This window comes from Brassica rapa, chromosome A05 (assembly GCF_000309985.2).
Source record: "Brassica rapa cultivar Chiifu-401-42 chromosome A05, CAAS_Brap_v3.01, whole genome shotgun sequence".
Lineage (NCBI taxonomy): Eukaryota > Viridiplantae > Streptophyta > Magnoliopsida > Brassicales > Brassicaceae > Brassica > Brassica rapa.
Window position 1 is genome coordinate 19478977 of NC_024799.2, and position 25820 is coordinate 19504796.

A 25820-nucleotide genomic window follows, 5' to 3' on the forward strand; every position below is an offset into this window, starting at 1 on the left:
AGGATGAAGATATGGTGTGAATGAAGAGGAAGAGGGGTGCTTGTATTTATAGTTGAAATCCTGCCGACGGTCCGACGAAATTCCGACGGAATTCCGATGCAAACGGCTAGTTCGTCGGAATTTCCTCGGAATTTTTAAAATCCCCCAACGGCTCTCCAACGGCTCTCTAACGTCTATAATATTTCCTCGGAATTCATCGGTTTTTTCCGAGGAATACTAGTTTCCTCGGTATTCCGTCGGAATATTCCGACGAAATGAATTTTCCTCGGAATTCCGTCGGAATATTCCGACGGAATTCCGAGGAAGCAAAATTTTGTGTTTCCTCGGAATTGCCTCGGAAATGCCTCGGTATATTCCGAGGAATTCATTTTCCGTCGGAACGTCCGTCAGAATACCGCTGTTTTCTTGTAGTGGAAGAGAAGATTATTGTGCCAAAAATTTTTCTTTCTTATTTATCAGGCTATCATTTGAACATCTGAACGTACCGAAGGTGAAGGTAGACTTAAACTTCTAAAAGCATGATTAATGGAAGTTTTTAGGATGGGTTTTTACAGAATATAAGAAACCGTTTTTTAATTTTTAACTAAAAAAACTAAGAACCGGCTCTTAAATAAGATATTTAAGAGCCGGTTATTATTTTTTAGTTAAAAGTTAAGAGACGATTTCTTATATTCCGCTAAAAGCTCCACCCTAAGAACCCCCATTAATCATGCTCTTATCTCCAATCCCACTCTATTTTTTACACTAAACTATATTATAAAGTAAAATCTTCTCCAACCCCACTGTATATCCCACTCTAAAATAGTGCAACTCTATTTCTTACTCTATATTTGGAGTAACTCTATTTCTTAGTTTATTATAGAGTGAAACTTTTTTATTTATACTTTAGTCTTTTTATTTTGTAGCTATTTATTTAATTTAATTATGCAAACAACACATAATTATGTTTAACACAATATATATAAACATTTAAAATTTATTATATTAAAATCAAGTTTTCCTCCGCAAAATTGTAAGATTGATGGTTTCCACCAAAAGAACAAATTGACTTTTCTTGACAGAACTGTAATCGTAAAATTGAGTTTTTCGACCAAATGAACAAAATCATTTTTTTTTTCCAAAAACCGCAAGATTAATTTTTTTCCTCTAAAATTGAAAATCGAGTTTCTCGCCGAAACCATACAATTGGGTTTTCCTACCAAACTCGTAGAATCAAAGTTTTTCTGCCAAAATCATAAAATTATGTTTCTCTGTTGAAACCTTACAATCATATTTCTACTAAAACCGCAAAAAAAAAATCCAAATTTAGCCACTAAAACTGCAAAAGTATATTTTTTTCAGTCAAAACTACTAAATAATATTTTCTCACCAAATTCGTATATTTTGATTTTTTGGAAATAACCGAAAAGTGTAATTTCTCACCAAAATTGCAAAATCAGATTTTTTCACCAAAATTGAAAAACTGTATTTCCCATTAAAATCGTTAAATAATATTTTATTTAATAACCACAAAATATTATTTTCTAATTAATTTAATATTATAATTATATTTTTTTTAATAATATAATTTTAAACATATTTATTCAAAATAAATCAAATTCAGTATTAATAATATTTATCATATACAATTTTTTAATTAATAGCATTTAAATTTTCTTTTAAAAACTGAATGCCAAATTTGGATTTTTTATTTTTTTTTAAGGTAAGGTAAAGAAAAACAATTATATTATTAACAAAAAATTATATTATTAACAAAAAAATTAAAATAAAATTGTTAATAATATAATTTTAAACATATATTAATTAAAAAATGAACACATTTGGATTGAATATCTAAAAGTATGTTTACCTTAACAACTTTTATCCTCATTTAAAAAAAAAGGAAAAATACATTTATAACCCTAGTGTTAACTAATATAAAATTAGAGGTTAGAGTTGAGAGGTGGAGTAGAGTTTTTGGAATATTTAGAAAAAAATTCAAAAAATAGTTTTAAAACCAATTTTTTGAATTTCAAAAAGAAAATTTGAAAAACAAAATTCTAAAAAGTTCAAAAAAATTATAAACAGTTTAAATTGAAAAAGTATAATTCGAAAACTTAACGAAATATTTTTTTAATTTTTTTTAATTTTTAATTTTTATTTATTTAAATAATTATTATTATATATATAGAGAATAAATGTATAAGAATTGTTTTGCTTTTAATGAATTTCAAAATATTTTTTTAGTGATGGTAAACATGAATAATGGTACCAAGAAAGTGGTAAATATGAAAATTTCCTAAGTTGTATTTAGATGTTATATTTACATGTTACATCCAAATATAAAAAGGAACATGACCTTGGTTTTTTTTTTTTGGCAAGAAGCGGCTATTCTATTACTCAAACATGAGTTGGTCTGGGTAACCAGACCGAAATAGAACAACCAATAAAACAAAGAGATCTGTGAAAAGATCGAGCATTCCTAGCTAAAGAATCAGTAATTTCATTATGTGCTCTTGGCACGTAGTTGATCTTGAAATCCGAAAAGCACATGAGGATGATTTGAATGACTTCTAGCTCTGTTGAAAAGTTTGGCCATGCTTGGGGATCCTTTATCATCGCAATCAAGTCCTTACAATCTGTTCCAAAGTGTTAGCAGTTTGAATGTTGAAGCATGCTTTCCAGTGCTCATTTCAAAGGTTCCAGTTCCAAGTGTAATGCTATCTCCTGCCTCCTTAAGTTATGTGTTCCCATAAGTTGGATCATCCCCGTGATATCTTTCCAAACCCATCCGATTCCACTGAATTGATCTGTAGATGTCCATGAACCATCCACCATGCACATATTATTCAAGCTTAAGGCTTGTACCACTTCAGTGATTGGTGCATGTGGTGGAGTAGGTAAAGACTCCTTAGCATTATACCAAGTCTGACATTCACTCTCTGCATATCTGACCAGTTCCAAAGAGTCCCTATCTATCCCCCTGAATAACTTATCATTCCTCGCCTTCCAGATGTACCAGATTATCCAGGGATAATGGTCTCTGTCATCTTATGGCCTCCTAATTGTATTCTTCCTCCAGAAAAGATAATCTATATTGGCGTACATACTCGATATAGGGAAGATTTGGGGATTCGACGGCATTGATGATAGTTCTCATACTTGTAGTGCTGGGGGACATTCAAAGATTGTGTGGGTTACAGTTTCCTCTGGCTCTCCACATCTTGGGCAGTAATTATCACACCGTATATTCCGACGTATTAAGTTCCTTGTTTCTACTACCTGCCCTGAAATTAATTGCCATATAAGATGGCAAATTTTCTGAGGTGCATTCACTTTCCAAGTAAAGGCTTGAAGTTCAGTGATTCTAGGCTGTATAACTTCTGGTTCCTCCTCTGCTTTCAATATATTTGTGGCAACCCAATACCCAGACTTAACAGTGTATTGGCCATTTTTAGTATAACTCCAGCAGAAAAAATCTCTACGATGTGTCGGGCTTATGGCCAAACTCATAATCAACTGTATATCTTCTTGATCAACATACTGTGCCAGAATCTGATCGTCCCACTCCTTTGATTCAAAATTAATAAGATTACTTACAAGCATCTTCGGATTTACGACTGGTACCCTAGGGCGGGCCGGCCTGGCTGGCGTTGAAGGAATCCACGGATCCTGTCAGACATTGATTTCATATCCTGAATGCACTTTATTCCTGATACCCAAAAGTAAAAGCTTCTTTGCCGCTAAAATACTCGTCCACACATAGGATGGATTGTCCACCGCAGCAATTCGCAAGGGCGAACTGAGGCAGTAATATTTTCCCTTAAGGACTCTCGCTACTAATGAATCCGGGTATTGAACAAGTCGCCAGAGTTGCTTCGCTAGCAGAGCTAAATTAAATTCATGGATCATGCGGAATCCCACTCCTCCCTCCTCTCTTGGAGCACACATCTTTTCCCATTTAGCCCAGTGAATCCCACGTTTTGGTGGGTTTGAACTCCACCAAATTTGTGCTATGGCACTTGCAAGGTTCTCGCAAATCTCCAAAGGGAGCAAGAAGCTCGACATGACGTATGTGGGAAGAGCTAGGAGAATAGATTTGATCAAAACTTCCCTTCCTCCTTTCGATAAAAATCTACCTGTCTAACCATTCACTCTATGTAATAATTATTCTTTTAGGAAAGCGAAAAGCTTACACTTAGATCCGCTAATATCCTTTGGTATTCCCAAGTATTTTACCATTCTCCCTTCATTCTGAATTCCAAGAGTGTCTTTGATTTGCTGATGATACCGTTAATAATAATTATATGTTTTAAATTTATAAGTGAAAATATTAATTCAGTATATTACACCTTAAATAAAGGGATTATTTGCTGAATAACCTAAATCATAAGTGAAAGTAAGTGCATGCTTATGATTTTGACATAATTAAGTAAGTAACAATTATGTCTCTTTTGATCCGGTTATAACCCTCTTTCATACAAGTAGCAGGTAAAAGTAAGAAGGTAATGCCACACCACTTAAATTAAATATGACTAATAATGAGGCCACATCACACACATACAAACCACATCACCCAAATTAAATGAAGCCACATCATACACATACAAACCACATATGTTTTATTGTTTCAGTAAATATGTAGAGGATAATAGAAAAACAATAGTTTGATAAATGGTGTAGTCCATTCATTTGTGTAAATATAATGATGTCGTTCTCCATTAAAAAATAAATGTTGACAAATGTGTAGATGATGTAATATGGTAAAGTTACAATGTCTTGCGTACTATTCTTTAAGGAATTGAATATCTCTAATCTAATCTGGATATGTCAACCTACATCCAAGATATAAACAGTTTCTCACGTTTTCAAATATCAAGTGTACCTAGGTTCATACCACTATACTATATGGTGGATATAGTATAGTATGTTTATAATATGGTTTACTATATACCCAAATATAAACCCAAATAGAATGTATATAATATGGTTTACTATACCCAAACCTTTACTTAGTAAATCTAAACCCTAGGCAGAAACCTATAAACCCAAATACAATCTATAAATTGTTTTCCAATATTAAACACTTAAAAGCACATTTACTTGAAATAAATAGATTAAGCTAAACCCTAATCAAGAAAATATAAACCCAAATAGAATATATATAATATGGTTTACTATACCCAAACCTTTACTTAGAAAATCTAAATCCTAAACTCTAATCACTAAACCCTAAACTCTAATCACTAAACCCTAACTCAAATATAAACCCTAAACCCAAATATTGACACAAAACCCAAATAGAATGGAACAAAATAAATAACATAGTACATATTGGTGAAACTATAAAATATCTATGATTGCATGAAAGAAATTAATGCTCACCCCAACCATATCCCCTCACCTTCTAAATACTAAACCTTACATTCTAGTCATTAAACCCTAATCCAAATATACCCTAACCCTAAACCTAAATAAATAGATTAAGCTAAACCCTAATCAAGGAAGTATAAACCCAAATATAATGTATATAATATGGTTTACTATACCTAAACTTTTACTTAATAAATCTAAACTCTAGGCAGAAACCTATAAACCCAAATACAATCTATAAATTGTTTTTCAATATTTAACACTTGAAATCACATTTACTTTGTTAGCATATTACATATCTTATATTCCATATATTCTAAGTAGTATAGTAAACGAATGTTCCAAATAATTAAATTTGTCCAACACTCGAAAAATGAATTTCATATTACAATCAATCACACAAATTGACAAAGAAGAGACCTATCAAATTTAAAAACTTGACATATTATTATAATTTTAAGGAGTAGTATAGAAATATGTCTCAAATAGTATGGTAACTGTATATAAGTAGCTATACTTAAAAATATATACTATACTATTCATTTCACCAAATATAGTATAGACGGCGAATTCATCTTCTTCAATTCTTTTTTTTTTAGATAGGCTGATACATATTCATTTCGTTCACCACCATATATAGAGATCATCTTTATCTCCTCTCTTTTTCCCGACACGATGATGCTTTAACCGATTCGCCGTCGTTGTTCTTCACCACTAGATCTGTAAAACAAAAACATAAAAGAAAACAGAGTATGTAAACAAAATCATAATTGTGAGAATCAATTGATTTAAGAAAAAAAAAGAGAAAAAAAAGTTTTTGTGTGTGATCACCGTCTACGCTTTCATCGCTGTCTGTTCTTCACCACTGGATCTTTAAAACAAAAACAGAAACGAAAACAGAGTATGAAAACAAAAGAATAATTGTGAGAATCAATTGATTTAAAAAAATATATGAAAGAGTTGTTGTGTGTCCTCACCGTCTATGATTTCATCGTTGTCTCTTCTTTATAATTGATTGTTTTTTTGGTGAAGTATTGAAAGAGAAAAATTATGTGACAGAAGAAAATGTATGATTTTTTTTGATAATCTAAAGAAGAAAGAGAGACACTGGAAAGAGATGGCGGAGTAGAGACGTAGAGGTGATGGTGATGGATTAGAAGATGTGGCTAAAAGTTTTTATATATTTTTTAATTATTTTTGTCAGCAGGTTTCACCGGTTGGTTGCAAGGGTAATATGACAATAATCTATAATGTGTACAGTGTATATTGAAAAAACATGGTTTTTAATTATTGGATGAATTATAATTTGTTTGATTGATGTAGGATACAATTCCCCTTAAATAAATTATGTCATTAGTTTTGAAAGCTGATAGGTAAGTTCGTCAACTACGTCAAATTAATATCTAATAGGATATTATTGGAAAAAAATATATGTAACAACACACTTTCTAGAAGTATATATACTAAACCTATTTAACTTTATGCCTTACGATCAGAAATCTGTTTAGGTTTTAGTTTAGTTTATATTTTTGTTTGTTACCCAATTTTATATTGCGTCTAATATCTTATATGGTTTTGTAATTGTGCAATTTGTTCTTGTATTGTTCGGAATCTTATAATCTATTTTTATGTTTCTCAGTGGTTGTGGAGATAGAAAGGAATTCTATTGGCTGAAGTAAGAGATGTATCAACACATAAAATGCAGATAAATATAGCTGTTTTCTTTGTGCTCGTTAGAATTATTTCCTTTAGTTTATTTTGAATAATTTGATCATGGCAATATTATTTTGGTTTATGAATCATTGGAAAATGGCTTTACACCTGAAATATACGTATAACTATTTGATTTTGAATAGTTTGATCAGACATCACTATATTATAAAGTAATATAATAAAATTAGACGAAAAGTAGTTTTTTTTTTTTTTTGAAAAAGAAGATAATTCCTATATACATTATGTTGTTATTGACAAATAATATCAAACATTCCTAGATACACAACTACTAATCAAATATAATTTTTTAAGAAAATTTTTATACTACGGGAGTGTTTCTAATTATTTTAACCCAATATCAAAACATTTTGATGTAAAATATGTCAAATATGAAAATTTGGTGTTTAACATGAATTAATTAATAATCTATGTAATAATAAATAGGAAAAATGTCTAAAATACTACATTTCTAATAGTATTTTTCATGTTTAACTTAACCACTTTTACCTTCAATTTTAAAGAGGTAAAAAGACACATATAACCCTAGAATTAATTAATATAGAGTTGGGTTTAAAGTTGAGGGGTGGGTAGGATTTTGGAAAATGGAGTTTAAGATTCTAATAAATACATAAATAAATACTTAATTTTTTTTTAAAATGGTTTCAAAAATAAATTTCGAATTTCAAAAAGAAAAGAAAACTCAAAAACAAATTTCATAAAAATGAAAACAAAAATTGAAAAAGAAATTATATAAAATTCAAAAACTATTTAAAAAACTATTTTTTAATTTTTTTATTTATTAAAATAATTATATATATAAATCAACGATATAAGAGTCTTTTGCCTCTTATGAAAAAAATTGTGAAAATGTCCCTTTATTGAAGGTAAACATAAATAATAGTACCAACAATGTGGTAAAGATGAAAATTTTCCTAATAAATATTTGATCAGATAATTATGTCCACACGTGCGAACATAAACCCTAATTTTATTTTATTTATATATTGTAACTAGAAATATTCATATATAACCTCCGTAAATTAATAATTGACTAATTACTAATTTGATAATAAGTAGAGTTTTGTTTTGAATTAAAGTTCTCAATCTATTAATTTGTGAACAAATAAATATTTATTTATAGAGGTTTAATTAGATTAACATAGATACCAACTAAGTTTATGCTTATAAAAAATCCATTAGAATATTACAAAAGGCAACACTTGATTATTTTTCTCGTTGACTGCCTAATTCCCGCGTTGGCCGCCTAAGTTTTTTTTTCATTCATGTAAAGTTGAAACACTTGATTATTTTTTATTCTTTATTGACATATTTTGTGTAATTATTCATTACTAAATAATTACAATTAGCTATCAAACCCAAAACAACACATACATACTGCATTTAGAGATTTTTTGTACCAAACACACCATAATCTAAGGTGATGATTGTTTCCGGTTTTTGTTTTAGTTTTTGGTTTTTGTTTTCTCAAAAACCATTTTTTCTCCAATCAAGTTTTAGTTTTTAGTTTTTGTTTTTGTAAAAACCATTTGATTTGCCAATCAAGTTTTTTAACAAATAGATTCTCTAAAATTTAGGGAAACTAGTTTTCCAAAGTTTTAAACAGTTTATGAATAAAAACCAAAAACCAACTTTTGTGGGTTTTTAAAGGAAAAAACGAATTTGTTTCTTTTTGTACATAAAATATCATTTAAATAATAATGTAAAATAATTATTTGTATTTTATATCTGTAAAATCATTTAGATATTCATATATAGTATAACTATTTGTAAAGAATTAGTTATCTATTTCTATAAATAAAATTATTGAATAATTATAACAATTATTAGACACATTCAAAATAACTAAAATTAAAAAATAGAAAATGTTTAAGTAATTAAAAATATTATAGTAATTTTTAAAACAAATGGCATTCAAGATTAAAAAATAAAAGTCTTGTAAAGAAAATTTATACATATTTTCAAAATTTTAATATTTTAATTTTGCATAATTTATAGATATTTTTATTTTTTGTTCTAATATAATACTTAAAATAAAATAATTTTAAAACATTTTAATGTATTTTTATTTTTAATTAATAATCACTGTTTTTGATATATTTTCTTTGTAATTTCTATATATATGTTATTGCTATTTTTTGTTTAAAGAATGTCCATTTTTTAAAAAACTAAAAATACTGCACAACTAAAAACCATAACCATACGCTAGAAACCAAAACCAAAAACTGAAAACCGAAACAAAAACTTAAAAATCAAAAATCAAAAACCAAAATCTAAAAACTAAAACCAAAATCTAAAAACTAAAAACCAAAAACTAAAACTAAAAACTTGTTCAAACAATCAACACCTAAATGTTGGACGAATAAAAAATGGGCTGTTTAAAATTATATATAAAAAAATATATAATTATATCTACAAACTTGTGTCATCATATTTAAAATTAACTAAATATATTATAAATATATTAAATTATATTTAAAACTAAACCCTTCGTAATTTTTGAGTACTTTCCGATTTTTCGGTAATTCGCTAAGTCCGGAATTACCGTCCGATTAGCGGCTAACGTAATGCCGATCATGGAGTCAAACACCGGGGCCACACCAATCAGTAATCACCCTCGTCTCGATGAGAGGATCTCTAATTATTATTATATAATCTATTTACTATTAGTATTTTTCGAATATTCACAAAAACGAAAACATACTAAATGCAAAGGAAACACTTAATATCCGGAAATATAAATAGCTGACTTCCTGATGGTGATTTAGTAGAGGCACACAAACACACGCACCCACACATACTCTAGAGGCAGGAGAATCAATCCAAGATGAAACGAAAGAGATGTGACATGGAAGAGGCAACCAAGAAGAAGAAGATGACAGCGATTGGATCGGCCATTGAAGAACTCTCTGTTCTTTCCATAGCCAAGACCACAATAGTTACTACCAAAACAGAAACCACCAACATCATCAGTTTACCTTTGAAGCCTCTCCTCGCTTTCTGCAAATTAATCGTCCAAGTTCTTGGTATATGTATATATATATATGTATATATATATATATATATTCAAAAGTAGTTTTACGAAATGTTATGCAATTTTTGTTTCTTGGTATTGAGAATAATATAAAATGAAAACGTTATGTTCTTCAGAATCTAGCTCACCGTACTATTTAGTTTTCTTAAATCAAGCTTAACTAGCTTCTCCAATGGTTGTCCTGAAACCTTTGTTGATTGTTTGCAGATAAGATTGGCCCGACAATGGCTGTTCTCCGACAAGACATTGATCAAAATATTCAAGTAATTATTTTTTTCCTTTTTTATTAATACTAATAATGTTAATATACACACGCATCATTTTCAATGTTCGTAATCGCTTGCGTAAACAGTTTAAAAATATGTATTTTGGTAACTAACGTATTAATTAGTTAGAGTGATTAAAAAAAGTAAAAAACTGATGTCCAATCTACTCGACGTCCAAGAAACTTTCATCCCTTTCGACACACGGACCCGTCTACACCTTTACATTGCTTTCAGGGTCATTTTCGTCATACCTTCGCTCTCCTCTCGAATGAATGGACCTTATTTCTTTTACCCCATCCTCATTTTTTTATATTATTCATTTTATTGTAACCTTTTATAATATTGATTTAGCTCATCCTGTTTGTTGACTTGGTGTAGAGATTAGAGAAGATGTGGGAAACTGATCCTATCGTGTACTCAAATTTGGTTGAGATATTGAGAAAAGAAGCGAAGGAAGGATCCTCTAAGAAGCCTAAAAGCTGCAGCAGAGCTGCTGTTTGGCTAACCAGGTACGCACCATTTTAATTTATATCCAAATCGGTTTGGTTAAGACCATATATCAAATACGATCCAACAAATTTTTGTACTCCCAAAATATTTATAGAGCGATGGATTTTACATTGGCCCTATTGCAACGGCTTGTCAAAGACATGTCACAGAACATGCAACAAGCCGTCGAAGAAAGTTATAATTTGACTATAAAACCTTGGCATGGATGGATCTCTTGTGCTGCTTTCAAGGTACTATTATTATATTACTGTTCTTTATGATTATAAACTCCAAAAATAATCTTTATTGAACAATTTCTTGGATTTTGTTTGTATGTACCTTAAGGTTGCTCTTAAGCTGGTACCAAACAACAACACATTCATCAACGTGCTTGCGGGTAAAGACGAGAGTTACCAGATGGTTCAAGATGATATAAGAAGTTTGATTTCTTTGCTCATTCCACTTCTAAGCCAGCTCCATTCTATTTTGGTAAGATTATCATTACCATTTTTATAATAACTGATAGAGAGATATCAGATATGTATGGATCTTTGTGATTAGTTTTGATTTGTTTCTCTGATTTATTTGGTTGCGGTAGGAATTATACGAAGTGCACAAACTAAAGTCAACATGAGAAAGAGAACCGAAAAGGGAAGGATTTAAAGGGTTTAGTTTGGTTGTAACACAAAGTCTAACTTGTAGCAACTCTTTTCTAATGAATTTTTATCAATTTTTCTTCGAATGAATTGTTCGTCTAACAGCTTTATCATGCATGCAATGATGATTTTCTTTGTTGGTACATGAGTGTGTATGGATCATACATACATGTATTGTTGTTTATATATGCCATGCACGCACGAAGTGGCAGAGCTAGAAACTTTTTGTACTGAGGTCAATTTTTTTTTTGAACATAATCACTAACTATATAAAACTTATATTTTACGACCTTCATAATATGAAACTTTTTAATTACAGTTTCGTTGACTACATATTTAAATATTTGTTTCGATAAAAGTATAAAAATATTTATTCCAACCAATTATCATATTTGACAAAGTTCTCAAGTTAAATATTTGTATTTTACTTTGTCTCTTTGATTATGGTGATATTACAATATTTTTTCACCAGGATCATCTAAACAAATTGGTCCATTAGTTATCTAATTAATAAAAAATTAGTCCATTTCTAAATATGAAACTAGCTGTTAAAAATATTCAGATTATAAACATAAATCCTATATTTTTATTGAATTTGAATCAATGAATCATAATCATTTTTAGTTTAATAAATAAATAATCAAAACATCAAAGTATAAGATAAAAAAAAGAACCCAACTTGAAATTAGTCCAAAACATGTTTGCTCTCGCGTTTGTCGAAAAAGAGGAGTTTGTTTATTAATTTATTTTTAATGTTCTTGATATAAATTATTATACTATTTGGGCCTAATATAATTTGGGTTTAAAACTAATATATAATTAAGTTTAAGATAAAAACGTATTATTGGTTTCATGGTTTTTTCAATAGTAAAAACATAGATAAAAATTAAAACAAATCCAAATTTTAACAAATAAATGATATAAATGTATTAGTTATATAAGTGTGTCTTTAAATTTTAATGTTTTAATTATTTTGTGGGGTTCTACTTTGAGTGGGATCAAATTTAATTTTCTATAGATCAAACAAAGTATGAAAACTGATGATACTAAATTTAATTTTCTATTGGAATCAATACATTTTTACTCAAAAAAATGCAAATATTAAGAATAAAACCTAGCTATATATAGTTGAATCAAAGATCTAATTAGAAGTTAGAATCTAATCTTTATATTTAAAAGAGTGTTTTGCTCTCTCCTGAGAGCTCCACATCAGATTCCAGGTCAGAAAGTCGCTTCATGAGGAGTTGACACGTGTCCAGTAAAACTACACACAGCGTTTCATTTATTCTGTGTGGATTTCGTTTGGGCTCACGATTATGTTCGTGGGCATTAGCTTACTTCATAAAGCCTATTGTTAGAGTGTAAACCAGTATAATCAAAACACGTCGTTTTTTATTCTTTTGTTTCATCTCTTTTTTCTTCTGTGTGGCTGCGATGTCGAAGGAGGGTTTTCGATCCAGATGATTCATCTTCTTCCTAACTTCCGAGGAATCAACCAGTGTCAGTTATTTTTTATACTCATGGGGTTTATGATCTTTATCGTCCAAATCCATTTGGGCTAATATACATTGTTTGTGAGTCAACTCAACCTAGCATACAGCAGCCACCGTCCTCTTCGATCCCTTGCTTCCCCTCATCACAAAGCTTCAACTTTAACACAGCCATTCGAGTTAACATCAACCTCTTCCATGGATTACAAGAACGTGATATGCACCTCCTTGCCACAATGAATCGTTAGGAGATGGTAAAATTAGACGAGCAAACGCGATCTGGCGTCGACGCGTCGAGCCTCAAGCACCAAGACAATTACGCAATGGAGGCTGTGGCTTTGGCGGAAGGAATAAGAAGACAGATAGTAGTCTTTAGACCAGTGGAACATTTGCAACAATTGAGGAGGAGAAACGGTTCTTCTAGAGTGACTGGTCGGCGGCAAGCAGATCCACGCGATGATGGTTAAAGACGGTTTTGTGTCATGAGAGGTCTGGATTAGCGATTCATTTTTTGGTGTCGAATCATTTGAATTGGGCTCGACGTTGATCAGGATTAGCGAGAAAATTGGAGATTAGTGGAAACTAAAAGAGAAGAAATGATATGTAGGATTATCACAGGAGATGATGCTACCATCAAATGAATCTTTGGAAGTGATATAAAGCTCTGCTAATTCAGGTCAACTCAAGAAACAAAATCCGGTAGTGCAACTGACTATCAACAAAAGTGAATCAATGTCAAAGTTTTCATCTCAATTATGGATATGATCTATCGCAGTGGTGAGTCTAATCAAAGTTTTTGGAGCACGGTGGAGAAGTGGTGCCATCGTAATGGCGACTGATGGCCATAATGGCATATTGAGTCACCACGAAGGGGTGTGCTCATAGCATGGCTGCGATGGTTGTTTGAATCGTCACTAAACGCGCTTTAACTCTCCATGCCCACTACAACATGATTTCACTTTCTATTAAACTACTTCATCTGGAGGTGAGGCCTTTACCATTAATCATCATCTTTACATTCGTTACTACTCTCGATATAGATGTACTTTTCAGTGTAATGATGATTTCATGTGTTTCTCTCTGAGTTGTAGGCTGGCCATTGTTCTTCCACCGTGCAACTGTTCCGATTCTGGTAAGCAAGGACGTTAATCGTGGTGGCGAGTTGATGTCTGAACCTTACACGGAGGCTTAAGTACAAACACCAGCAACATGCTCTCAAATTCTCGGATTCTGTATTCATGTTGCTTGCAATTTATAACCAGGCTGTTACTATATGGCGAACAAGTAGTTAAGTACCTAACACTTCTGAACTTCTTCCTCTGTACCATTCTTGCTTAATTACTCTGGCCTTATTATCTCAGAGCAGATGGTCATTCTTGATGAATAGTCATATATGCATAGTGTTTGCTTGGAAAAGGGTGATTTGTTTTTGTATATATAAAATTAAATTTAGGGCAATGGAAAGGGATGAACGCCTTCCTGCTCTTATTACATTTCATGTTCTACTATGTGCTCTATTAGTGAGACTGTGAGAGAGTTGTTTTAAAGTATGATTTTTCTTGGAATGTTTGCATGAAGCACTAAAGCCGTCCTCGGAATGTTTGAATATGATTTTTTTCCTGTAGATATAATAGACAATAGTACAAACAAAACAAGTTGTTGGTTCATTCTACTTTCGCTTATTTTTGTGCACATGTCTTCCTGTAGCAGCATAAAATTGCAAATACATGATTTCTCATTCATGTAAGAGGACATGAACAGAATTGATAGGATACTATATGTGTTAACAGTATTATCAATGTTCAAGCAAAGATGCTATGCAATCAGATTCTTGGTTTTAGATTTTTGGGGTTTAAAAAAACCTGCAAAAGAACTTATGTTTCTTAATGTTTCATTGCTCTTATGGTGCAGGTAGATCTGAATAGAGAAAGAGCTCCTTTGCTCGAGATTGTAACTGAACCTCATATGGAAAGTGAGGTCGAAGCTGGTCAATACGCCAGTGAGATGCAATAGATTGTAAGGTATTTAGGATTGACTACATGAATATGCAAGAAAGCTCCCCCCACTGCGTTGTCAATATCTCAATCTGCCCAATTAGGCAAGTTAAGTTTGTCACCATGGTCAATAAGTTAATTTTATTTATTTGTCGTTTGTAGATTCTGATCTTTTCCAGTAAATGTGGACTGTTTAATTTAATTCAGCAGGAAAGAGGCATTATATTGGTACATATCTTGGTATGCAATCAAAAGGTTAATACTTAGTTGCATAATTTTAAGCCTGATAACTTACACCAAACGCAGGGAGAATTTATGAAGGACGGTCGGGTGCTGCTCATCATAGGCTCATAATTCAATCATGTCCCATATGTACGAAACCAGAGACTCACTTCAACTAAAGGGAATACCAATCAGTAATTCAGTTTTAAATAAGCTTTTCCCACAGCATAAAATGCCACTAAGCAAGTTGTTCCAACATCATCAAAAAAGCCAAACAAGAACATGAAAGTGTCATTTTTGAAATTAATACAAAAATCTATTTACTAAAGTACATTGGTAGCAAAATATTGTCAGACTACTTTTTTTTTTTTTTTTTGGCATCACAGGATACGATCAGACTACATTTAACTTTCAATATCACTCACTATATTTTTCAAGCCAAACTTGATCCATGATGCAGGAGGCCCCTCAAAATACAAATGATAGTGAACATGATGCATAATAAGCAGTACGTTCATATATCAATGATACGTAAAAAAAAAACAAGTTCGAATTTGTTATTCCTTGCATATTTATATTCTTTTTTTTTTTACTAAAACCTTTATTCATCTTTCCTACTTCCCGGAAGGATATTGTTTTGCATATTTATATTCTCTATGGTAATATTGGCAATCCATCAACTAAATAAATATGTTGTCCACGCAATATTGTCAAGCTATAAACTAAACAAAAAATGATTTATAAACTAAACAAAAATGACCCTAAAACTCTCAAAACAAGAGGAGTTCTGCTAAGCCGTGACAGTGAAGAAGACGAGAAATAGAGAGACAATGGACAAACAAAACCCTAGATCCAAAGATCAGAGAAAATGAGAAATAAAAAAAAAACATTATTCCTCTGTGCGTACGGTTTATCAGATAAGTGGCAGTTTTAATTAATTAATTTTTTTTTTGTCGATGGTTAATTATGCTATTACAAACTATGAGAAATGTTACAAGACGATTTTACAGCCGACAAATCTACCTGCCTTATGAGGATTCACGTCTGACTGTATCATTCTGAGCCGTCTTATGAGATTCATGCCTGGCAGTACTCCTTGCGCCATGCCGAAGATCTCCTGTAGCTTTTCTCCATAAATTTGCATAATTCGCTTTTGCTGGGATTCGAAACCCAGACCTCCTGGTGTAGAAACATTAATGAACCTTTAGTAGATAAATTAATTAATTAATTTATTTACTAAGTTTTCTTATGATAATAATACAATTATTTTATTTTGAATTTTGGTTGAATATAAAACAATTAATTCCTCCATCTTTTTTAGGAAACAACTATCCATTTGACTTATTATATGTATACACAACTATTAATTTTAAGACATTCGTTTTAGATTTGGAGTTAGTTAATAACCATTTTAAGAGATAGCAATACATAATAGATTAAAAAAGTTTCTACTAAAATAAGACCATGATAAAAAAAATAATAGATAATAAAAAATCAAAAATAATTGTCAGAAAAAATAATAAAATACAGAAATAAAAAATAAATATAAAAACAAAAATGAATAATTTTTCTATGTAAAAGAGATATGTTAAGTTATTCCAATTAAACAAACGTAGAATGTATTTTAAATGTTTATGTCAAAGATTCTACAAACAAAAACAGAATAAAACTTCAAATTAAAAAAAATAAATCAACAATTCTACCCCATCAAAATAAAAACAGAATAAAACTTGAAATAAACAATTTTATTAATCGTAAAATTTTTTAGCTAATTGTGATGAGAATAAAACTGAATAAAGAATAATAATCAATAAAAATATAAATAAAAATATTTATTCTAACTATTTAAATTATTTTTAAATTATCATCCTGCCCGTAGGGCGGGCCCGCCCTAGTTACCAATAAACCATCACACACGATAACAACATTGAACTTAATCACTAAACTAGATTCTGACCCGCCCTTAAAAGGGCGGGTATATTTTTTGTTTTACATTTTTTTAGAAATTTAATTTTTATATTTTGTGTTTTAAATTTTAATTTTAGAAATTTGATTTTCATATTTTTCATTTCTTTGTAATTATATTTGTATTTTCTTTGTAATTATATTTGTGTGTAAATCTTAATCAAAATCTATTTTATGAAATAATATCAATTCAAAAGTTGATCCGGCATACGCTTGGTTCTTTGTAATCATATGCCGATATAGCCGTTTTTTTGTAATCATATTTTTTTTGTTCTAGGTCTTGACCCGTGAATATATTGTTGGTTTGTAATTTTTGGTTTTTTATGTTTCTGTAAATATGCAACATTTTTCTGTAATTTTTTTAATATGTTAAAGAAATTTAATTTATATACACTTATGGTAAGTAAGAATAAGAATGAACGAAAGGTGTTCCTCGGAATTCTAGTAGGATTATCCTAACGTAGTGGTAAGTATATATTAACTGAAAAAGGTAGAGTTATATAACATAGGGTTAATTTTTTTTTACTTGTTGATAACCACCCTAATGTATTGGTTATTGTTTAAATAAAATCAAATACAGTTATGTAAAGAGAATAATAAGTGGCTCATTAAATAAATGGAATAAATAATTGGACATAACATTTATCAATAGATACTAAAGCGGATCAATCCATTTTTAGTCTATTTACTTTAAATTTGTTTTGATATTTTTAACAAAATAAAATTAATTTATTAGTTTAACTTGGTTTATATTTGATAAATGTTTTGTATATTTTATTTAATAACCCGTGAAAACATAAATAATTATCTGGTACACTATAAAAGTAAGATATTATAAATATTAACTAACTTTAGATATTTTTTATTAAAAATAGATAATAATTTTAATTGTGACCATGTTATATTAAACAAATAACTTAAATTCAATTAAATCATATATTGATCTAAATTTGAAATGTTCGTCGTTTGTTTGTTGTAAAAAAAAAGAGAATACAGATAATGGTTACATTAAATATTTGATAGGTTAACTATAAAACCAAAAACATGAACCAAAGAACTAAATATCATAAATAAAAGAATTTGCTTTAATATTCCGTGGATGATAAATACCATGGTCCCTTAATGGTTAAAAATAAATACCATGGTCCCAATTTCAAAACAAAAACATTATACCATGGGTCTCTGAAACTTGATAGTGGCCTTCTCTGACCACGAAGAGTGTCGTAACACTTAGCATTAGAATTTAGTTTTAACTTGGAACTGTCTACTATTATACGTTAGTGAAGCATATATTTAATAATTTATTTTTATATGTTCAAATACTCTTGATAACCGTCGCGTAGGAGAGGAGTCCGAGAATTTTGGAACTTAAAAGGGAAGTTACAAAATATTCAGATTTTCAATTGGTAATTTAAATATAGGTCTAACGGTATAATAAATAATATTCTAAATAATGATAAGAATAAAAATAATAATATTTGGACCCTACTTTTATCAATGGGTCAAACTGCTGTTTTAATAGAATAGAAAACAAGACCAAATCATTCTCAGCATCATCAGGAATAAAGCAGTAATAATTTTTAATTTGCAATATAAATTCTAATTTGAATCAGAGCCCATTATTGGCCCAATCTGTAGATATCGGATTTTATTTTCGGCGTTGGCACTTCCTTCCTTTCAGATATTCAGTTTAGGTGGCTAACTTTTTCCTTCTCATTAAATATCAAAAAAAGTTGGCCGGAAAGCTCACAGGGCTCGAGGAGGTTGCAATGGAAGACAGCGACACCGCTAGAAAAAAAGGTGGTTCACACAGCTTTTGTCTTTTTCTTTGACGACAAACTTCAGAAATAAAACCCCCTTCAAATACGATAAAAAGATATAAATGCATAATGTTTCTTTAAAAAAAAGAAATTTATCTCCTTCATAAATGGAAGAGATCCGTGAATCTCGTCTCCTCGTCGTGTTAGTGAATGCTTCATGTTATTATTACGTAAGCAATTACGCACCTCTATGAAAGTTCGAGAGAGACATAGAGGCTGGAAGATAAAAAGTTGGTTGTCCCCTCGACGGCTAATTATAAAAAAAGACAAAGAAAAAAAGTAAGAGAAGAAAGCTATCAATCATTTTTTGCTCAACAAAGATTCTAATCTGAGGAGATGTGGACAAAAGGTAGATACATCGCTTTTTACTCAAACTCCGACCTCACGTTTCAATAAAAAGGGATAGCTTTTTCTGCTCATTTGTGTAATTTGATTCTGCTCTTGCTGCGTCCTTCTACAATGGCGGTTTCCATTGGTATGGTTCACTCTTTTTCTTTACTCACTCTGTTGCTTTCTTTGGCTTTTACTTGTTTCATTGCTTAGTTTTCAAGTTTGTGGCATTCTTGGGTTGTGTGTGTTGGGAGGTTCTTGGTTTAAATAATCTTATATGAGAACAATCATTGATGATACTATATATGGTGGGGGAACTTTGTTATTCACCATCTTTGGCTTCTTGTGTTCCTCTAAAGACAAAAAAAAATGGCTATTAAATAAACTATACAAGTGTTTGTGATTTGCTGATTTATTTAAAGTCTCTTTGTGATTGTTTTTTTTTTGTCATGATGCAGGGGGCCTTCCATGGTGTGAAGTTGAGCTAAATCTTGGCTCTAAATGCTTCCAGAGAACGGCCATAGATCTCGTTAATCTACTGTTCCTCTCCTTCTTCTACTTGCTATTGATAGCTGGTTGTGTTTCACAGCGTTTTACTCTTGGGAGCCGCAAGAAAGGCTGGATCTTTGTTGCTGCAGCTATATGCTGTGTTGCTACTAGCATTGTATATCTTGGTGCTGGACTGAAGAATCTAATTGCTGGTGCTAATGATGAAGTCTCATGGGTTGCTTGCTTTGTTGAAGGGATCATTTGGGTCTCACTTACGGTTTCACTGCTTGTTAACGACTCCAAGTGGATCAAGATTCTCGCATCTGTTTGGTGGGTGTCTTTTGCTTTGCTGGATTCAGCAGCAAAGATTGAGATACTTTCTCAGGGGAAAAGCATCAGAATGTTTGACGTCATTACCTGGCTGATAAGCCTTTTGCTTCTTCTGTGCTCCTGGATGAACTTGAGATCTTCTCCAGAAGCTCAAGATTACAGCACAGCAGGTCTTTCTGATCCTTTATTAGCTGAGAACTCTAAGAAAAACTCGGCAAGGTTAGCAACAGCTGGATTTTTCAGCTTTCTATCCTTCTCTTGGATGAACTCTTTACTCTCGATGGGCTTCAAGAAACCACTAACCCCAGACGATATCCCAAGTGTTGTCCCGGAAGATGAGGCTGAGTTAGCTTACACTAAATTCTCCAAAGCATGGGATGATGCTCTTCTCTCAGAGCCAGAGGGAGCCAAGGAGAGAAACTTGGTGTTCAGAGCCGTTGCAAAAGTTTACTTCAAGGAGAACATACTCACAGCAGTTTGTGCACTCTTCCGAACAATAGCTGTTGTATCTCTTCCTCTAATGCTATACGTCTTCGTGGATTATGCAAACAGTGACCACCGCGATCTCCGCACTGGTTTCCTCAACTTAGCTTGTCTAGTTATGCTGAAGCTCGTTGAGTCCTTGTCAATGAGACACTGGTACTTTGCAGCAAGAAGATCAGGGATGAGGATTAGATCAGCGCTGATGGTCGCTGCATACAAAAAGCAGCTGAAGTTGTCAAGCTTAGGGAGGAAAAGACATTCATCTGGAGAGATTGTGAACTACATCGCCGTGGATGCGTACCGAATGGGAGAGTTCTTGTGGTGGTTCCACTCAGGATGGAGCCTTACGCTGCAGCTTTTGCTTTCTACAGCTGTACTTTTCGGAGTAGTTGGAGTAGGAGCTGTTCCAGGTTTGATTCTTCTTCTCCTCTGCGGTCTTCTTAATCTACCGTTTGCAAAGATGCTGCAGAACTGCCAGACCCAGTTCATGATCGCGCAGGATAAACGATTAAGATCCACTTCGGAGATTCTGAACAGTATGAAAGTCATTAAGCTGCAGTCATGGGAAGAGGAGTTCAAGAAACAGATAGAGTCTTGCCGTGATGAGGAGTTCAAATGGTTGGCTAAGGCTCAGCTGACAAAGGCCTTTGGTACTTTCTTGTATTGGATGTCTCCAACAATAGTTTCTTCTGTTATCTTTGTGGGGTGTGCTTTAATGAACAGCGCGCCACTGAACGCAAGCACCATCTTCACGGTTTTAGCTACGCTGAGAGTTATGTCAGAGCCGGTTAGAGTTATACCTGAGGCAATTTCTGCTATCATACAAGTGAACGTCTCTTTTGATAGGATCAACAACTTTTTGCTTGATGATGAGCTCAAGACCGACGAGATTGAAAGAAATGGTATGGAGAAGTCTGGAACAGCAGTTGATATACAAGCAGGAAACTTCAGTTGGGATCCAGAAACTAAGCATCCAACTCTTCGAAATATAAATTTGGAAATTAAGAATGGGCAAAAAGTTGCTGTTTGTGGACCAGTTGGTGCAGGTAAATCGTCTCTGTTGCATGCAGTGCTCGGAGAAATACTTAAAGTTTCTGGAACTGTAAGCAAAGCAGCCACCAAGAACCTCTCTTTGTTCATTTAATATATGTTTACTTTGTGTTGTTCAACTGAAACAGGTAAAGGTCTCTGGGTCCATCGCTTATGTTTCTCAGACCTCTTGGATCCAAAGTGGTACCATCAGGGATAACATCCTCTATGGGAAGCCAATGGAAACTAGACGATATAACGCTGCTATTAAAGCATGTGCTTTGGATAAGGACATAAATGATTTTGGACATGGTGACCTCACAGAGATAGGACAAAGAGGCCTTAACTTGAGCGGAGGACAAAAGCAAAGGATTCAGCTGGCGCGTGCTGTCTATGCTGATGCTGATGTTTACCTCCTTGATGATCCTTTTAGTGCTGTTGATGCACATACAGCTGGAGTTCTTTTTCATGTAAGTAAAAAAACATTGATTTTGACGAAACTTTCTTAAAGAAGGCTTCTTAATATGTTTAGTTATGACTTTGCAGAAATGTGTTGAGGACTCGCTGAGGGAGAAAACTGTCATTCTGGTCACTCACCAAGTTGAATTCCTCTCAGAAGTTGATCAAATTCTGGTAAAACTTGAGTAGCATCAGATAAAAAAGACTGTCTATGTCTAAACTTATTAATGATTGATGATCTTAATCAGGTTATGGAAGAAGGAAGAATCACTCAGTTAGGAAAGTATGAGGAGCTCTTAATGATGGGAACGGCATTCAAACAGCTGGTGAATGCTCATAACGATGCAGTAACTGTGTTACCTTTGGCTAGTAATGAAAGCCTAGGAGATCTTACCAAAGTGGGCAGAGACAGAGAGATAGGAAACATCCAGGTTGTAGAGAAAATCGAAGAAGAGATCACAACAACAACCAATGTTCCAGGGGCACAACTTACACAGGAAGAGGAAAAGGAGGCGGGCTATGTTGGCTTGAAACCTTTCTTGGACTATCTAAATGTCTCCAGCGGATGGTTTCTTCTGTCGTCAAGCGTATTGGGTCAGGTCGGCTTTGTAGTTTTTCAGGCCGCATCAACATACTGGCTGGCTTATGGAATTGGGATCCCTAAACTCACAGCAACAATGCTTATTGGAGTCTATAGCGTCATCTCAACTCTTAGTGCTGGTTTTGTATACGCGAGAGCTGTAACGACTGCCCATCTTGGACTAAAAGCTTCTAAAGCTTTCTTCTCTGGTTTCACAAATGCAGTCTTCAAAGCACCAATGCTTTTCTTTGATTCTACTCCAGTTGGACGCATTCTCACCCGAGTAAGATCTCTTTGCTTATATGAAATAACACTACATCTCAGTCAATGTATGATATATAATTGCATGTAACATTTGCAGGCATCATCTGATTTAAACGTCTTGGACTTTGACATTCCATTTGCAATCATATTTGTCGTATCACCTGCCGTTGAGCTCACTGCTGCACTAATCGTCATGACATATGTGACATGGCAAGTTATCATTATCGCTCTTCTTGCTTTAGCGGCCACGAAAGTTGTTCAGGTACGTATCTTCCTTTGACTTATATTTGTAGCAGCAAAGAAGTCATTATTAATTGTCTCTGCCTTCTTCTCTGAACAAAAGGAGTACTATTTAGCCTCTGCAAGGGAGCTGATTAGGATCAATGGAACAACCAAAGCTCCAGTGATGAACTATGCTGCAGAAACCTCGCTTGGAGTGGTGACAATAAGAGCTTTCGGAACTGTAGATAGATTCTTCAAAAACTACCTAAACCTAGTGGACGCAGATGCTGTGCTGTTCTTTCTGTCCAATGCAGCCATGGAGTGGGTGATTCTGAGGATAGAGACTCTTCAGAATTTGACTTTATTCACTTGTGCACTTCTGCTTATCCTTATTCCCAAGGGCTACATAGCTCCAGGTGCACTTTTCACTTTACATGTTTCATAGCTAATGGCAGTATCATACTGAAAGGTTCTCCATGAACTTTGTGTTGCAGGTCTTGTTGGGCTTTCACTATCCTATGCACTGACACTGACACAAACTCAGGTCTTTCTAACTAGATGGTATTGTACCTTATCGAATTCAATCATTTCGGTAGAGAGGATAAAACAGTATATGAGCATACCAGCAGAGCCTCCTGCAGTTGTTGATGATAAAAGGCCACCTTCCTCATGGCCATCCAGTGGTACCATTCACCTGCAGGAACTTAAGGTATATAGAAACATTACTTGTTATAAGATGATGGTTCCAGTTATGTTAAAGACATATTGCTTTGCTTCTTTTTCTTTTGAAGATAAGATACCGACCCAATGCTCCCTTGGTTCTCAAAGGAATCTCTTGCACATTCAGGGAAGGGACAAGAGTGGGAGTTGTGGGGAGAACGGGAAGTGGGAAAAGCACGTTGATCAGTGCTTTGTTCCGGTTGGTGGAACCAGCAAGTGGTTGTATATTGATTGATGGCATTGACATAAGTAAGATTGGTCTAAAAGACCTGAGAATGAAACTCAGCATCATTCCTCAAGAACCAACTCTCTTCCGTGGCTGCATAAGGACCAACCTTGATCCTTTAGGTGTTTACTCCGATGATGAAATATGGAAGGTAAAAATAAGAAACAAGAATTGAGATTTCTATCTGAAACCTCTCTAGTGAACCATTACTTTTGCGTGCAGGCTCTTGAGAAGTGTCAGCTTAAGGCCACCATTAGCAATCTACCTAATAAACTTGATTCTTCAGGTTGAGAACAAAAACAAGATGCCATGTTGGCTTGTTAGCTCTCTTTATTGACAACACCTTTTTGTTTGTCTTTTTCTTGACCCGTGAAGTGAGTGATGAAGGAGAGAACTGGAGCGTGGGACAGAGGCAGCTGTTCTGTCTTGGAAGAGTCTTATTAAAGAGAAACAAAATATTGGTGTTGGATGAAGCTACGGCTTCCATAGATTCAGCCACTGATGCAATCATCCAGAGAATCATAAGAGAGGAGTTCGCAGATTGCACGGTGGTAACAGTTGCACATAGAGTTCCAACGGTTATAGATAGTGACATGGTCATGGTTCTCTCCTTTGGTAAACATCTTTGTCGTCTCAAATGATCATTACGTCTTTTGGGAAACTATATGTTTAATGGGTTTTGGTTTGGTTTTTGAAAACAGGTGATCTTGTGGAGTACAACGAGCCTTCAAAGCTGATGGAGACTGATTCTTACTTCTCCAAGCTCGTTGCTGAGTATTGGGCAAGCTGCAGAGGAAACTCTTCTCAGAATCTACAAGCTCACATCTAAACTAAATCGTTCAAGTCTATGGAAAGAAAGACCATTTCATAAAACTCATCAAGGAAAATTATTCATAATTAAGTTTTTCGATGTAGTTCACCAAACTCTCTGATTGAATCAGTTATTACCCTTTCACCAGCCATCTTCCCTTCACCGGCGATGTTCTTTATAGTGGAACACTGATCATACTCTGCCTCAGTCTCACCCACCGGCCTAAAATAAAGAAGCTATAAACTATCCAAGATAATAGTTTTAAGTTACTTTTGGAAAAATGTATACACACATTCAGAAACCAGTATCATATACACGATTGTCTAATAATAATATCTATACTATTAAAAGAGAAGCAGTCTTTAAAAATCTACTTATAAAAGGTTGTTGGATCCTTTTATTTTTTTATTTTTTGGTATTCCTTATATATTATATGTTATCCCTATTTAATCTCACTTAGTTATCATCAAAATAAATATTATTAATTGGATTTTGGACGTTAAACTTAAAAAAGATAATTTAACTGATACAACCCATTTAGAAAAGAAAGTTATAAATCCAATTAACTTTTGTTACCGAAAAAAAATTAACCAAATTAACTTTAAACCCATTTTTTTACAAAATCCCAAATTATAGACCATTTTATACATAAATACATATAAATGTAACATTATTTAAATTGTATGGATTTCTAATAATAAATATCTGTCACAAACTGATTTTTTTTTAAAAAAAATTGATAATTGTTTGATAGAAAATTAAAAAAGGAAAAAAAAATAATACTTTCACTATTTTGATAGATTGATAATTAATATATTTATAAATAAACTTAACAATATTTGTTAAACGAAATTTCTT

General features: G+C 32.6%; 2 protein-coding genes and 1 long non-coding RNA gene across 6 annotated transcripts; 2 read left to right on the forward strand and 1 right to left on the reverse strand.

Annotated features, from left to right (window-relative positions):
• Positions 1-1637: 1637 nt before the first annotated feature.
• Positions 1638-9315, reverse strand: LOC103844052. Of its 2 annotated transcripts, XR_004458180.1 has the most exons (3): positions 6330-9315; positions 6184-6223; positions 1638-6072 (listed from the first exon to the last, which is right to left on the reverse strand). It is a non-coding gene; the product is annotated as an uncharacterized LOC103844052 (long non-coding RNA). The 2 variants fall into 2 exon arrangements; XR_004458179.1 differs by having other exon boundaries at positions 6184-9315.
• A 356-nt stretch (positions 9316-9671) lies between these two features.
• On the forward strand, positions 9672-11745 carry LOC103869192 (glycolipid transfer protein 3). The gene is made up of 6 exons (XM_009147249.3): positions 9672-10109; positions 10325-10380; positions 10762-10892; positions 10988-11123; positions 11218-11361; positions 11471-11745. Exons 1-6 carry the CDS (start codon positions 9911-9913, stop codon positions 11504-11506), a joined length of 702 nt encoding a protein of 233 aa, XP_009145497.1. The 5' UTR covers positions 9672-9910; the 3' UTR covers positions 11507-11745.
• Positions 11746-18579: 6834 nt separating this feature from the next.
• Positions 18580-25113, forward strand: LOC103869193 (ABC transporter C family member 8). 3 transcript variants are annotated; one of them, XM_009147252.3, is made up of 12 exons: positions 18659-19368; positions 19808-21753; positions 21830-22150; positions 22227-22313; positions 22388-23002; positions 23081-23245; positions 23327-23621; positions 23700-23914; positions 23997-24302; positions 24374-24437; positions 24527-24766; positions 24853-25113. In XM_009147252.3, the coding sequence occupies exons 1-12, from the start codon at positions 19356-19358 to the stop codon at positions 24978-24980; spliced, it is 4395 nt and encodes a 1464-aa protein (XP_009145500.2). In that variant the 5' UTR covers positions 18659-19355; the 3' UTR covers positions 24981-25113. The 3 variants fall into 3 exon arrangements, 2 of the variants coding, with proteins under 2 accessions (XP_009145500.2, XP_009145499.2); XM_009147251.3 differs by having other exon boundaries at positions 18660-19494; XR_004458171.1 differs by lacking the exon at positions 24853-25113 and having other exon boundaries at positions 18580-19494; positions 24053-24302; positions 24527-24602.
• The last annotated feature ends 707 nt before the right edge of the window (positions 25114-25820 follow it).

What these genes read in the sequence shown, in the direction of transcription:
- LOC103869192 (XM_009147249.3), top strand. Translation starts at nt 9,911, where the DNA reads ATGAAACGAAAGAGATGTGACATGGAAGAGGCAACCAAGAAGAAGAAG. An exon ending in GCTGCTGTTTGGCTAACCAG is followed by an intron (nt 10,893 to 10,987) that starts GTACGCACCATT and finishes AAATATTTATAG; the next exon opens with AGCGATGGATTTTACATTGG. An exon ending in TCTCTTGTGCTGCTTTCAAG is followed by an intron (nt 11,124 to 11,217) that starts GTACTATTATTA and finishes ATGTACCTTAAG; the next exon opens with GTTGCTCTTAAGCTGGTACC.
- LOC103869193 (XM_009147251.3), top strand. An exon ending in TTGGACGCATTCTCACCCGA is followed by an intron (nt 23,003 to 23,080) that starts GTAAGATCTCTT and finishes TAACATTTGCAG; the next exon opens with GCATCATCTGATTTAAACGT. An exon ending in TTCACCTGCAGGAACTTAAG is followed by an intron (nt 23,915 to 23,996) that starts GTATATAGAAAC and finishes TTTCTTTTGAAG; the next exon opens with ATAAGATACCGACCCAATGC.